The 12,655-nt window shown below is 32.8% G+C and overlaps 1 protein-coding gene across 16 annotated transcripts in view; it reads left to right on the top strand.

The window, feature by feature from the left end:
- The window catches only part of BIRC6 (baculoviral IAP repeat containing 6), a 230,162-nt gene that overhangs the window by 110,238 nt on the left and 107,269 nt on the right, over window positions 1–12,655 (top strand). For all 16 annotated transcript variants that reach the window (XR_013349472.1, XM_077843663.1, XM_077843665.1 and 13 more), the window contains 6 exons: window positions 1,106–1,222; window positions 3,744–3,898; window positions 4,386–4,512; window positions 6,768–6,878; window positions 8,301–8,434; window positions 10,594–10,721. Coding sequence is in view for 15 of the 16 variants with exons in the window: in XM_077843663.1 (XP_077699789.1) it covers window positions 1,106–1,222; window positions 3,744–3,898; window positions 4,386–4,512; window positions 6,768–6,878; window positions 8,301–8,434; window positions 10,594–10,721 (772 nt within the window). In the remaining variant the exon portion in view is untranslated. The remainder of the gene's footprint in view (window positions 1–1,105; window positions 1,223–3,743; window positions 3,899–4,385; window positions 4,513–6,767; window positions 6,879–8,300; window positions 8,435–10,593; window positions 10,722–12,655) is intronic.

Below are 12,655 nucleotides of genomic sequence, written 5' to 3'. Positions count from 1 at the left end.
GCTTTTCCCACACACACACAAAAAAATGTGGATTTGGGAGTGGTCCTTGGAAAGTATTTTTTTTTAATTAGTCTATTTATTTTTAAATAGCCTCATGGCTTCCTGTTTAATTCAGTGGGTCATAATTTGTTGTTATTTATTTGTTGCTAAGTTTTTATTAAGGTAAAATATAAATAACATAAAGTTTACCATTTTAATCATTTTTAAGTATACAGTTCCATGGCATTAAGTATATTCACAGTGTTTTCTTGATTTATTTTGATGTTCAAATTGTACCAGATTTGACCAGTTGGTTCTTCTCCTTTAGCTTATCTATCTTTTTGATACGTTCTCATCTTTATTTAAGCACTTCCTTATTTCCTGGCAGGACAAGATGCCCCAGGCTAATCATTTCCTTTTCCTTCCCCAGACTGGGAATTAACTACTTCAGCAAGAAGGGTATTTCAAAACCTTTTAGTGGAAGAATGTGATTAAGTAACCAAGATTTGGGTGCTAGGTATACTTAATTCCATTTTGGTGGCTGTTTCTGTGCTCTCTTGGTGGATAGATCTAGGGCATGTGTGTATGTGTGTGTGTGGGGGGGGCGGTGGGTGGGTGGGTGTATATTTACACACATTTGCATCTATGCTTCTGTATTTGCCCTTTTATCTAGAATGCCTTTAGTTCACGTCAGTATATCTGGCTATAATCTAACCCTGTGGGCCTCATTTTATTTTTAATTTAAAAATTTTTTTATTCAAATTCTAGTTAGCTAACATACAGTAATGTCACCTAGATTTCATTTTAACTTTCTCCCTTTCTATATTTATATCTCTTTTCTCCAACAGCGAGGAACCTATTACTCATTATTCTTAACGAATTTGCTTCTGTTATCATTCCTTCATTTCCTGGATCTGCCTCTCTCTATAAAACCAGTCTCCCATTTTTAGCCTCCTTTGCACAGATATTGGTACCTGCTGTGGCTGATAATCCCTGACAGGTTGTTCTTATATGAGGACATACTCATCACCCTGATTTGCATTTGGATGTCAACATTTTATTGTAGGAAGTAGGACATGAGAAATAATTATCAAATAGCTCTTTTTCTTTTAATTGCTTTTTGTAGCCCTAGATGCTCGCCTAGAAGTTGGACTTGAACAGCAAGCAGAACTTATGTTGAAAATGATGTCTACCTTGGAAGCAGATTCCATTTTACAGGCATTAACAAATACATCTCCTACATGTAAGTGAAAATCACCATTCTCAAGGTTATTGCAACAAATGATTTATCTCTAGATTATTTTAAAGTGCATTTAGTGAGGACAGATTTTTAAATTCCATATGTGGTGTGAGTCTGCGTGGGCTAAATATATAGCACCTCTCCCTCACTAAGTTAGTAGCAAGTTGAGAGATAAGATAAAGGATTAATAAATTGGGAAAGTGGGAAGGGGAACAAAACAGCTCTATGTAGTAGTATGTTTACATTCAGTCCAAAACCTGAGTGGTGTTTTAGTTATTGTGTTGTATGGTTAATGAAATTCCTAGAGTTGTCTGCTTAGCTAGCTGCTTACGAGTTCATTGCATTACATCCACATTTATGATAAAGTGGATTTTTATTTTATTCTTTATTTATTTTTAAAGATTTTATTTATTTATTCATGAGACACCGGGGGTGGGGGGCAGAGACATAGACAGAGGGAATAGCAGGCTCCACACAGAGGGCTCGATGTGGGACCCGATCTCGGAATCCTGGGATCATGCCCTGAGCTGAAGGCAGACACACAACTGCTGAGCCACCCAGGCGTCCCAGTAAAGTGCATTTTCAAATGTAGCAGTCACCCCCTTTTGAGGAGATGGAATGGGATGCCTGAAACTACAGATAGTACTGAACCCTTTATATATCATGTTTTTTCTCTCTATATATATATACCTATAATAAAGTTTGATTTATAATTTAGGCACAGTAAGATTAACAATAATAGTAAAATAATTCTATACTGTAATAAAGATGAATGGGGTCTCTCTCTTTCTCAGTCACCCTTCTGGTGGTGATGTTTGGTGATAAAATACCTGCATGATGTGATGAAGTGAGGTAAATGATGTAGGCATTGAGATGGAGTTTAGGCTACTGTTGACCTGTCAATCAAAGGATCATCTGCTTCCTAACTGCAGTTGACTGCTAGTAACTGGAGCCAGAAACCACAGAGAGCAGAACTACAGATAAGGGGACGCTACTGCAGTGGCATCTTTATCATCCTTTAAGACTAGGATAGAAGAAATATATATAGGCCTAATTGAACTGCTAAATTGAGAGGATTTACTACCTAATTATCTACATCAAAGGAAGGCAAATGTTTGATATAAAGGACTGGAGAGTAAATATTTTAGGCTTTCTGAGCTGTACAGTGTGTTGGTAACTACACAAATCTGACTTTGTAGCAGACCGGAGAATAAATATTTTAGGCTTTCTGAGCTGTACAGTGTGTTGGTAACTATGCAAATCTGACTTTGTAGCAATAAAGTAGCTGTAGACAATATATAAACCAATGGACATGGTTGATACATAAACTGTTAAACTGCCAGGAGGCCTGCTTGTTTTGATCATCAGGCAGTAGTTTGCTGAAATAGAATGCTAGACTTGGGTAGATTGCCTCCTATCAGACGGGCACAGTTAAGATAGATAGCAGCCTGTCTCACAAAGACAAAAGATTAAGGAGCTGGTCTAGGGAGAGAGTGATGTCTTTATTTTTCTTAGGCCTAGAAATTACTTCACCTTCTCTGGAGCATGGTGAGTAAAAGGGTAATGTACTGGTTAATATCTAGAAAGAGCATCTTGTTCTTCTTCCCCTATGAAGGAGAGTTTACAGTGCATTAGAGAAATTTGAGTTTTTAGACTTTTCTGTGTCAAATTGAATTCTTTCGCTTTGCTGGTGTCATTTATTTCTTATCTTGGGTTGGGAGATAGAAAAGTGAAAACTAAAGAAAAGGTCAACCAATCAAAAGATAACAATATTGATCCAGTAATATTGTATCTTATCTGACAGTAATGGAGGGATCTCTTTGTTTGCCAGCTCTCTATGACCAGAAACAACTCAGTACTGACCTCAGTAGCCCTTTTCTTTGTTAGACGTTTCTTGTTTAAAACAATTTGTTAGAAGATGCTTTTGTAACTTGTATCTGCTTTTCTTAATATTGTGTCTTTTGATTATTGTCCTGTTTAGAACTGTGTCCCCCCTTTCCTATAACTTTTTAAACTTATGTAAAACTTTTCTTAGAGTTCATATATTTCTCGGCTCCCCATGAATATATATACTCATTTGTTAGTTTGGTGTATGACTTTGACATCAGAATTTTTTAATGATTCCCAGATAATGTTAATGTATAATCAAGGTTAAGAATCAATGGGCTAGAGTCTAAATTATTCTAAAACTACTTTCTTAAGAATTAGTCAAGATTCTGCTTTTTCTTCCTTTTCCTCATTAAATAGGGAAAAATTAAAAATAAAAATTGCTAGAGAGTAAGGCTTTATTACTTTGATGGACAAATGCTGTGAATTGGGGAACTTCTCTCTTTGATGATTATCTGTTTGACTTTCAGGTAATGTTGTAAACTTTAACAGATTTTCAAATAGTATAACAATGAACCATTCTTAGGAATGCAATTAAAAAGTTTTTAAAGATTTCACTTACCTATACATACTAATAGCTAGTGAACATTTCTCCTGATACTTTGTGTATAAAATCATAATTGTGTTTAATTTTCAGTATCACAGTCTCCCACTGGAACAGATGATTCACTTCTAGGGGGTTTACAAGCAGCGAACCAATCCAACCAGCTTATTATACAGTTATCATCTGTCCCAATGTTAAATGTTTGTTTCAACAAACTTTTTTCCATGCTTCAAGTCCATCATGTTCAGGTATGATTTCAGGAGAAATGGTATATTTTCACATGTTATAGCCAGCCTAGTAAGAGATGAAAATAACTGGGGAGATCTTTCTCAACCTGACAGGGGTGATTTATTCATTATCTCAGATGGAAAAATATTGGAGATCCTTTGATAATCACAGATCTTCAGTGATAGGTTATTTATAATTTTTATGACTTTTAAGATTTATTACTGTAATTCCAGTTATATGTTATACACACACCTGTATTTAAAGACTTGAATCAACCTATTTTAATTTAGCAAACTATATGTATTAGGTAAATGATTCATTTTAATCAGTTAAATTTTGTTACGTCAAGAATTTTAAGATGTGTTTGCTTGCCAACTGAATTGAAGTAACCAGAGGAAATATTTAACATAAAAATTAATAACTCAAAGGGATTCATTCATAAGATTTTTCTTTAAATAGTATTTCATTATATAATAGATACATCCATCAATTTTCATTCTTTTTCAGTTGGAATCACTTCTCCAGTTGTGGCTCACATTGAGCCTGAATTCTAGTTCATCTGGAAACAAAGAAAATGGAGCAGACATTTTTTTATATAATGCTAATCGAATACCTGTCATTTCATTAAATCAGGGTAAGATTTATTAGAAGGAAAATTATTAACATAGATTAAATAAACTAAAAAGGCAATGTTAGGTTAATATTACCAAATTTTTGTTTGTCATTAGGCTTATAGTGTTTTAGTGGGGGAAAAACCCCTTTTTTTAATTGATAATTTTCAGGAGAGAACAAAATCTTTTTCTCTGGTTTGTATTACCTTATGCCTGTGTGTAACTAAAATTTGCAGTGTTAATCTTTGTATTGCCAAAAAATTGTTCGTAAGCTGTTCTGTTGCCACTGGTGTTTCTTAAAAATGTGAATCAGCGCTAAGGGAATTGATAAGTTGGAGAAGGATGTCCATTTCCTGTGGAAGTAGCATTAGTTAGCTTTTGGGTGTTTTTTTTTTTTTTTTCTTTTGACAAGTGCAGGAATGTGGAAATAATGGGAGTAAAATAATATCCTTCTGCAGAAATAGAGGTATCCTTTAGCTCTTGCTGCAGAAATCTATTTTAGTTATATATATATATTTTTTATTTTAGTTATATTTTAAGAAAAGTAATGATCATCTGTTTCTGATGCTTTCTTCTTAGCCAGAGGTGCATGCTGTATCTTGCATGGCTTTCATAGACTTGTCTTTCAATCTTAGTGACAGCTCTGTACAACAGAGCTCACAGACTGTGGCTCACAGCCCTACTTAAATCTGTGTTTTGTTGGCAAGAACCAGCCCAGCTTTAATTAATAGGTTTTCATTTCTTCCATTATACATAATCATTATAAATTATGCTCCCATTGTTATTTTCAATTTTGTTAATTGTGAAGACCATTATACATAAACAAGAATTGATGAGAAAGAAGTAAATAACTGTTCATTATTATCATCAGATACCTGGTTAGTATTCAGATTTCCAGTTGTCTCAACTATTAAAATTTTTTTTTTAAATTTGAAATAGAATCCATATAAGATCCATATATTTTCATTGTTTCTTTAATCCCTCTTAATCTGTATAGGTTCCCTCCTTGTCTTTTTTTAATGCCCTTAACAAAGTCATTTATCAAAGAAGTTTGGTCATTTGTCTTTTAGGATTTCCTGCATCCTGATTTTTAGTGATTATGTCTCCATGATGTCCTCTTGATTTCCTATGAATTAGTAGTTAGACCTGTATTAATCTGATTTTTTTAAAAAGGCAATTTCATAGATTGCCTTTCTTTTTACATTGTTTAGAATTTGATGCTCAGTCTTAAGAATTCATAATAATTCATAATAATCAATGCCCTTAATAATTCATTAAAGGTTTCAAAATGCAAAAAGTCTGATTCTATCACTATTTTAGTTGAAATATTTCCATAAAAGAAAATTCCTTTCATAGGCTATTATGTCACCATCCTCTCTTGTACATTTGTATAATAGTGGCAGGGAAAATGCTAGAACTTTTTTTAAAGTTTTTGTATTGAACTGGTTCACAAGCAGTCTATGTGCATGATCAGTTAGTTTCTTTAATAAATATTTGTATAAGTTATGGATTTTAAAATATTTTTTGAGTTATAATTGTGCTTATTAATGGTAAATTTTGCCATTTGTGACCAGTAAGATGCTCCTTTCTTAGTTGTTGTTTTTATATTCACCCTATGATTTTGTTACCGTTTAATATGATAAATATTTCAGTCTGTGTGTATTGCAGCCTGAAATCTGGAATCAGCCATTTTTAAAGGGTGTTTGAAGAGCACAGTCTGGGCAGTGTATTATTTTTGTACATTTTGACTTTGGCTTATCCAGCTGCCATGAGTACTTCCGACTTGGGCCTTGCAAGTGACCTAATTATTCTAGCTTGTGCTTTTGTTGTGAAGTTGCATTGGTTTTCAGTGGTCTTACTCCATCCCTGTTTTTCCAGTATCCCCTATTATTTTCCGGTTTTGGTCTTGCAGAATGTGAAGATTTTTAGTAAAAAAAAAAAACAAAAACTATGTTACAGTAGAAGTGCCTGTAGTTGGAAAAGGACAGCACATTATTGTGATAACATTTTATGCGTTATGGGCTGAGCTTTAAACTTAGCTATAAAATATTATTAACTCTTAATGTTTTAGTGATGTTTAATGGTATTTAATATTATTAATATTTAATATTCAAATTATTTAATTTAATTAACTTCATTTCTATGTTTTGAGAACACTAGGTAGTTGATTCAAAGAAATAGTGTCATATTTTAAAATTTATTCATTTTATTCTTAATTCTTAATAAACATTTGGTTTTCCTTACTTAAAAGTTTTCCCCCTTTCTCTTTTCTGTATAGCATCAATAACTAGCTTTCTCACCGTGTTAGCTTGGTATCCCAACACTTTGCTCCGGACATGGTGCCTTGTGCTTCATAGTCTAACACTCATGACAAATATGCAGCTTAATTGTAAGTTCAAAAATTTATTCCTTTAAACCTATTTATTCCTTTAAATTTCTGACCTGTACTTCTTTATTCTTACTATCAGATTCTTAAGATTTTCCCAAAAAGTGATACCATTGTGAAAAAATTTTATACTTATTTGACTCTGTCTCTTCTGAATTTGTTCTTATATATTTATCTTAGGCTTTGTGCTTCCTTACTTTGATAATATACTCTCATCTGCCAAAATCACCAGGTGAAATCATAGTTTTACTTTCTCAAAGCTTACTACTTATTAAAATAAAAGTGATTACTTTTAGAGTACAAAATAAAAATTAAATGTTTGCTGTTTTATATTTTTCCTTTTAAAGTACCTTTGCCCTCAAAAAATGATTTTTAAATTCATGAACATATGATTTAGTTTACCACTAAAACCTGTATTCATAGGATTATAATTGCTTTTTCTCAGATTGTGATAATAGGTTTTCTACCTTCCTCTTTTCATTGTAATTAAGATAGATATTTATGTAATTATAAATAATTTCTGCACCTTTTGATTAAGGAAATTTTATTGCTTTCTATGGCTTTATGTATCTTGAAGTCATGAAGCTATCCCTTCATTATATTCTGTAGTGTGTATTAATTTTTATTTTTCACATTTAAGTCTGGGTTTTACCTGGCATTCTTGAGATTATTGTGATAGAGATGAAAGTTCGCAGTAGACAGTAAGGCCTAGCCATTTATGAATTGAAGTCTTCATTCTGCCTATAGGTATGATAAGAAATGGGTAGATTTCATCCCCATTCTGTTTCTGGTTAATTTCATTAAATAGCTCTGTCACATTGATAAATGTCAACTTAAGTCATTATTTAGCATCAAAGTACTGTTCCTTTTTTTTTTTTTTTTCATTTGGAATATGTTTCCAAATATGAGCTCAAAAACATCACTGTCTCATATTCAAGATAGCTTTAACTCAAAGGATATTTTAATCAGTTCAGAAAACTGGTGTGTTACCTGTGTATCATTTAATAGTGTGCAACCTTTATACTACTGACATGTAAAAGTGAATTGTTTTTGCCTAGATTGATCTTGGATAGCAGGGTTAAGATTTGCCCAAAAAGTAGATCTCTGTTTCTGAAAGAGGGAAATGATTACCAAGAATAGGCTCACCAAAAGGTCAGCAAGAATTTAATTCTTTTCCACTTGACTGTATTAAATAAGATGCATATTAAACCAGCTGTTTTTTATAGTCCCTTTAGAAGTTAGACAAGATAGATGAAAATAATGAGTCCAACACAGTCAGTACAGTAGTGATTCAGACACTTTTAATAAACTAGCTCAGAAATAGGTGAGTTTTCTTGAAACTAAGACATTTTAAAGACTACATTTCTGTTGTATTAGGGTCTATTTGTTAAGAGCTCTTTTCTTTTTTTAAAAAATGTTTTACAGCTGGTTCGAGCAGTGCCATTGGAACTCAGGAGAGTACTGCCCATCTGCTGGTTTCAGATCCAAACCTGATTCATGTATTAGTGAAATTTCTTTCTGGCACCAGTCCACATGGAACAAATCAACATAGTCCACAGGTAAGATGACTTCTGAAACCTAGTGATAGGCTCAGACTATTCAATAAACATATTACGTTTGTAAAGAAAAACTTAATGCACCTAATACGTAAAATTGCTAAGGTATTAAGTGATACTATTTTATGTATCAATGTAATATAATATCTTTTGAATGATACATAATTAGTGATAACTGAAGCATAGCAAGCAGTAAATTTTTTCTTGATTTTTTTACTGTATTTTTATGAAGGTATACATTTTTGGCATTAAGTTTGGATAATTTAAGAGGCATTCTGAAAAAATATCTGTAAGGGTATCATTTCAGAAATTTGGAATTAAAACATTTTTAAAAATAATGACCTTTACTAGCAAGATTGATAATTTAACTTAATCATTTTATAATATTAAATATATTATTTAACAAAAAATAAGTGATATTGCTCAGAGCTTATAAACACTTTTAGTCTTATTGTAAACTCCCTTTATGTCAAATAACTTCTTATTACATTGGACTGCTTTTTAAAATATTTCTACATTTTCTTTTTATGTAAAATTTATATTTAATGTTCACGGCGTCTTTTTAGTGGAGGTGATGCAACATTATCATCTTTTAAACATTATCAACTTTTAAACTTACCATCTTAAATTATTCTCTGGATTTGCCATTAGGCAAATTCTCATTTAGCTGACTTGTCTGTAATAGTGGCATCCTTTCTAATGTTTCATATATTCAGTAAGTTTTTAAGAGGCTTCTGTGTGCTAGGTCCAGGTATCATTCTAGGTGCTGGACATAAAAGTAGTTACCAAGGCCAAGACTTCTTGGAGCTTAAATTCTATTGGATACATTTAGTCAGTGCTCTCATACTGCATATACTTTGATTCTGCAGATCATAAACAAATGAAACAAGGATGAAAATAAGAGAAGAAACTGTTGTAGTTATATGGGGCCAGAGTTTTTTTGGAAACAGGCATATTATCAAGTGTCTATTGTACACAGAGATTTATGAATTTGGAATGTGAAGATTCCTGGGATCATTGATTCTAACTTTATTATTTTACATACAAGAAAAGATGCTTTATTTGCATTGCCCACAGTTATACGACTTATTACGAGTAGTGCCAGCTGTTGGAGAGCATGCTATTGCATAAAATGAAGATTTCTTTTCTTCCCACTTTTGATTGTTTTAAAGGCATAGTAAGTTATTGAAATTCAGACTTTCCTCTGGTATCTTAATTTTATATAGGAAGCTTGATTAAGAATGCTATGAAATTAAGTTTATCTAACTACAAACAGTGTGAAGAGTTATATTACATTTTATTTTACCAAAACTCCTCACAGGTTTTGTGATCATAGCAAATTGGGATAGAATAAAACCATATAGAGAAGTGTTACAAAACATTCCAAAACATACCTCAGATTGTATGGTTCTCACCATCATTTCTTTCATTGATGACAGTGAAGTTTGAGAAAGCATTTTTTAATGAAATGGTACGGGTTTGTTTTTACCTTTAGAGTTTTTCTTTGTGGTTTTATTTTTTCCATTCATGTTAGTATTCGCTTGCTAGTCATTAGAAGCATGACTATTTGTGAATCACTTAACCTCTTTGAGTGCTTCTGTTTTGAAATAGGTAATTAAGATGGTTTGTGAAAATCAGTGCAAAAGGTTTTTTTGTACTTTTGAAATCATTATGAATGCATTCCTTGTGCAATTCAGGTGAATTTTTTTTGTCTTGTTACATAAACCTACTATAAGTTCTAAACCATAATGATAAAATTATTGACACTAGAATTTATAGTTTTCAGTTTAAAAGAAATATATTTAAAAAGTTAATTGGGGGATCCCGGGTGGCTCAGCGGTTCAGCGCCTGCCTTCCGACAGGGCGTGATCCTGGAGTCCTGGGATCGAGTCCCACATCAGGCTCTCTGGATGGAGCCTTCTTCTCCCTCTGCTTTGTCTCTGTCTCTCTCCTCTGTCTCTTTCTCTCTCTCTCTCGGTCTCTAGTGAATAAATAAATAAATAATCTTTTTAAAAAATTAAAAAAATAGTTAATGGGTTTTCTGATATCACTGTTAATATTTTCATTCTTCATATGAAAGGTTAAAAGAGTATAGTGCTTGACAATACCATTTATAGAATTATTCATTTAAAAATTATTGAAAAGTTTTCATTTCTCTTCAGGTTGGTCCAACAGCTACACAAGCTATGCAAGAATTTCTTACCCGATTACAAGTGCATCTTTCTTCAACATGTCCTCAGATATTCAGTGAATTTTTGCTCAAGCTGATTCATATACTTTCTACAGAAAGGTAAATTTCACTGTATACATTTATTCCTTATATAAAAGTAATATGTGATCCTTAAGAGAAATTTCCCCTTGGTTGGAGGTTTATCTTGGAACAGATTAGCAGTATAGTAGGAATTAAGGGGGAAGGATTTATCCATTTCTCTCCTGACTATTTTCTTTTCTTTTTTTTTTTTAACTCATGACTATTTTCATTCCATTTTATTATAGTTCTGATTCTTGAACTCTATGAAGAAAACATAGTGTGTCAGATCTCTGCTTGCTTTTAATGCTTTCTTCATAGATTAGTGAAATTTACTTGAAATTGTTTAAATTGTTCTAGAATACAGAGAGAGTATTAAAGTTACCAAAGATTTTATTTGAAACCAATTTGTAAGAAAACCTGAAAAAAAGAGCTAAAGAAAGAAAATTATGGGGCGCCTTGATGGCTCAGTCATTTAAGCATCTGCCCTCTTGGCTCAGGTCATGATCCCTGGGATTGAGCCCCTCATGGGGCTCCCTGCTCAGAGGGTGTCTGCTTCTCTCTCTCCCTCTGCTCTCTCTCCCAAGTAAATAAATCTTAAAAAAAAGAAAAATTACATGTCAGTCTCATAGAGAAATCCTAAATAAATTTATTAACAAAATCAGGCAGCATGCTAAAAGAATAAATTGTGACCATGGGGGGTTTATTCTTAAAAAGCACGAGTGGTTAAATATCATAATACATATCATATTAATGAATTATTATCTTCATATTGTAAGACATTTCATAAAATCTGACATTACTTTCTGATGAAAATTTCCTTTTTAGAGAGCAGGAGTGAGAGATTGTGGGAGTGGGGTGAGTGGGAGGGGCACAGGGAGAGGAAGAGAGAGAATCCCAAGCAGGCTTTATGCCAGTGCAGAGCACAACATGGGGCTTGACCTCAACCCTGAGACCATTACCTGAGACGAAATCAAGAGTCAGACGCTTAACTGACTGAGCCTTCTAGGTGCCCCGTGTTTTCCATATTTTTTAAGAAAGTCTCTGGTATCCTGAGCAGAGCTTTTAGGTAAAATAATTATATGACTGTAAAATAGCCAGTCCTATTATAAAGAGGTCATTCAATTTTATCAGGTAAGTGTTTGCAGATACTTTCTATTAGTCTGTAGATGGTATTTTCATTTTCTTAATGGTATCCTTCAGAAAACAAGTTTTCTATTTTGATGAAGTCTTACTTGTCAGGTTTTTCGTTTATGTATTATTTTTGTGCCATAAAAAGAAATCCTTAAAAAAAAAAAGAAGAAATCTTTGCCTAATCAAGGTCATATAAATGATCTGCTCTGTTTTCTTCTAGAGATTTTATAGTTTTAGTTTTTAGGTTTATGTTGCATTTGGGTTAAAGTTTATTTTTTTGCCTGTGGATGTCCAGTTCCCATGCCATTTATTGCAAAGACTGCTTTTTTCATTGAATTCTCTTTGTATGTATTTTAAAAAATCAGTTGATCATAATTGTTTTGCTCTGTTTCTGGACTCTCTTCTGTAGAATTGTTTGTCCCTGTCTATAATTTTCCAATAACTTATTGCCTTGAGACCTTCATAGTTTCTTGAAATCTGGTAGTGCAGATTTTCCAGCTTTATTCTTTTTTAGAATTGTTTTGGCTATTCTCATTACTTTGCTTTTCCATGTAAATTTTAGAATACATTTATTGATTCTTGTCTTCACTGCCCAAAATAAAACAAAACAAAAACCCTGCTGGATTTTAACTGAGAATGCATAGATTTACAGATCAATTTAGGAAAAATAATATAGCCTCTTTGGATTTTTCTTTGTCTACAGTCACGCGGTCAGTGAATGAAAACAGTCTTACTTCTTCATTTCTAACAAGTATGCATTAGTCCCCAAACCCTGCCCTGCCTCCTTTCTTAACGCCCTGGTTAGACCGGCAGTATGATTGATTGAAGTGATTCAATTTGCC

This window comes from Canis aureus, chromosome 12 (assembly GCF_053574225.1).
Source record: "Canis aureus isolate CA01 chromosome 12, VMU_Caureus_v.1.0, whole genome shotgun sequence".
NCBI classification, from domain to species: domain Eukaryota; kingdom Metazoa; phylum Chordata; class Mammalia; order Carnivora; family Canidae; genus Canis; species Canis aureus.
This window is presented reverse-complemented; position numbering and strand designations above follow the sequence as displayed.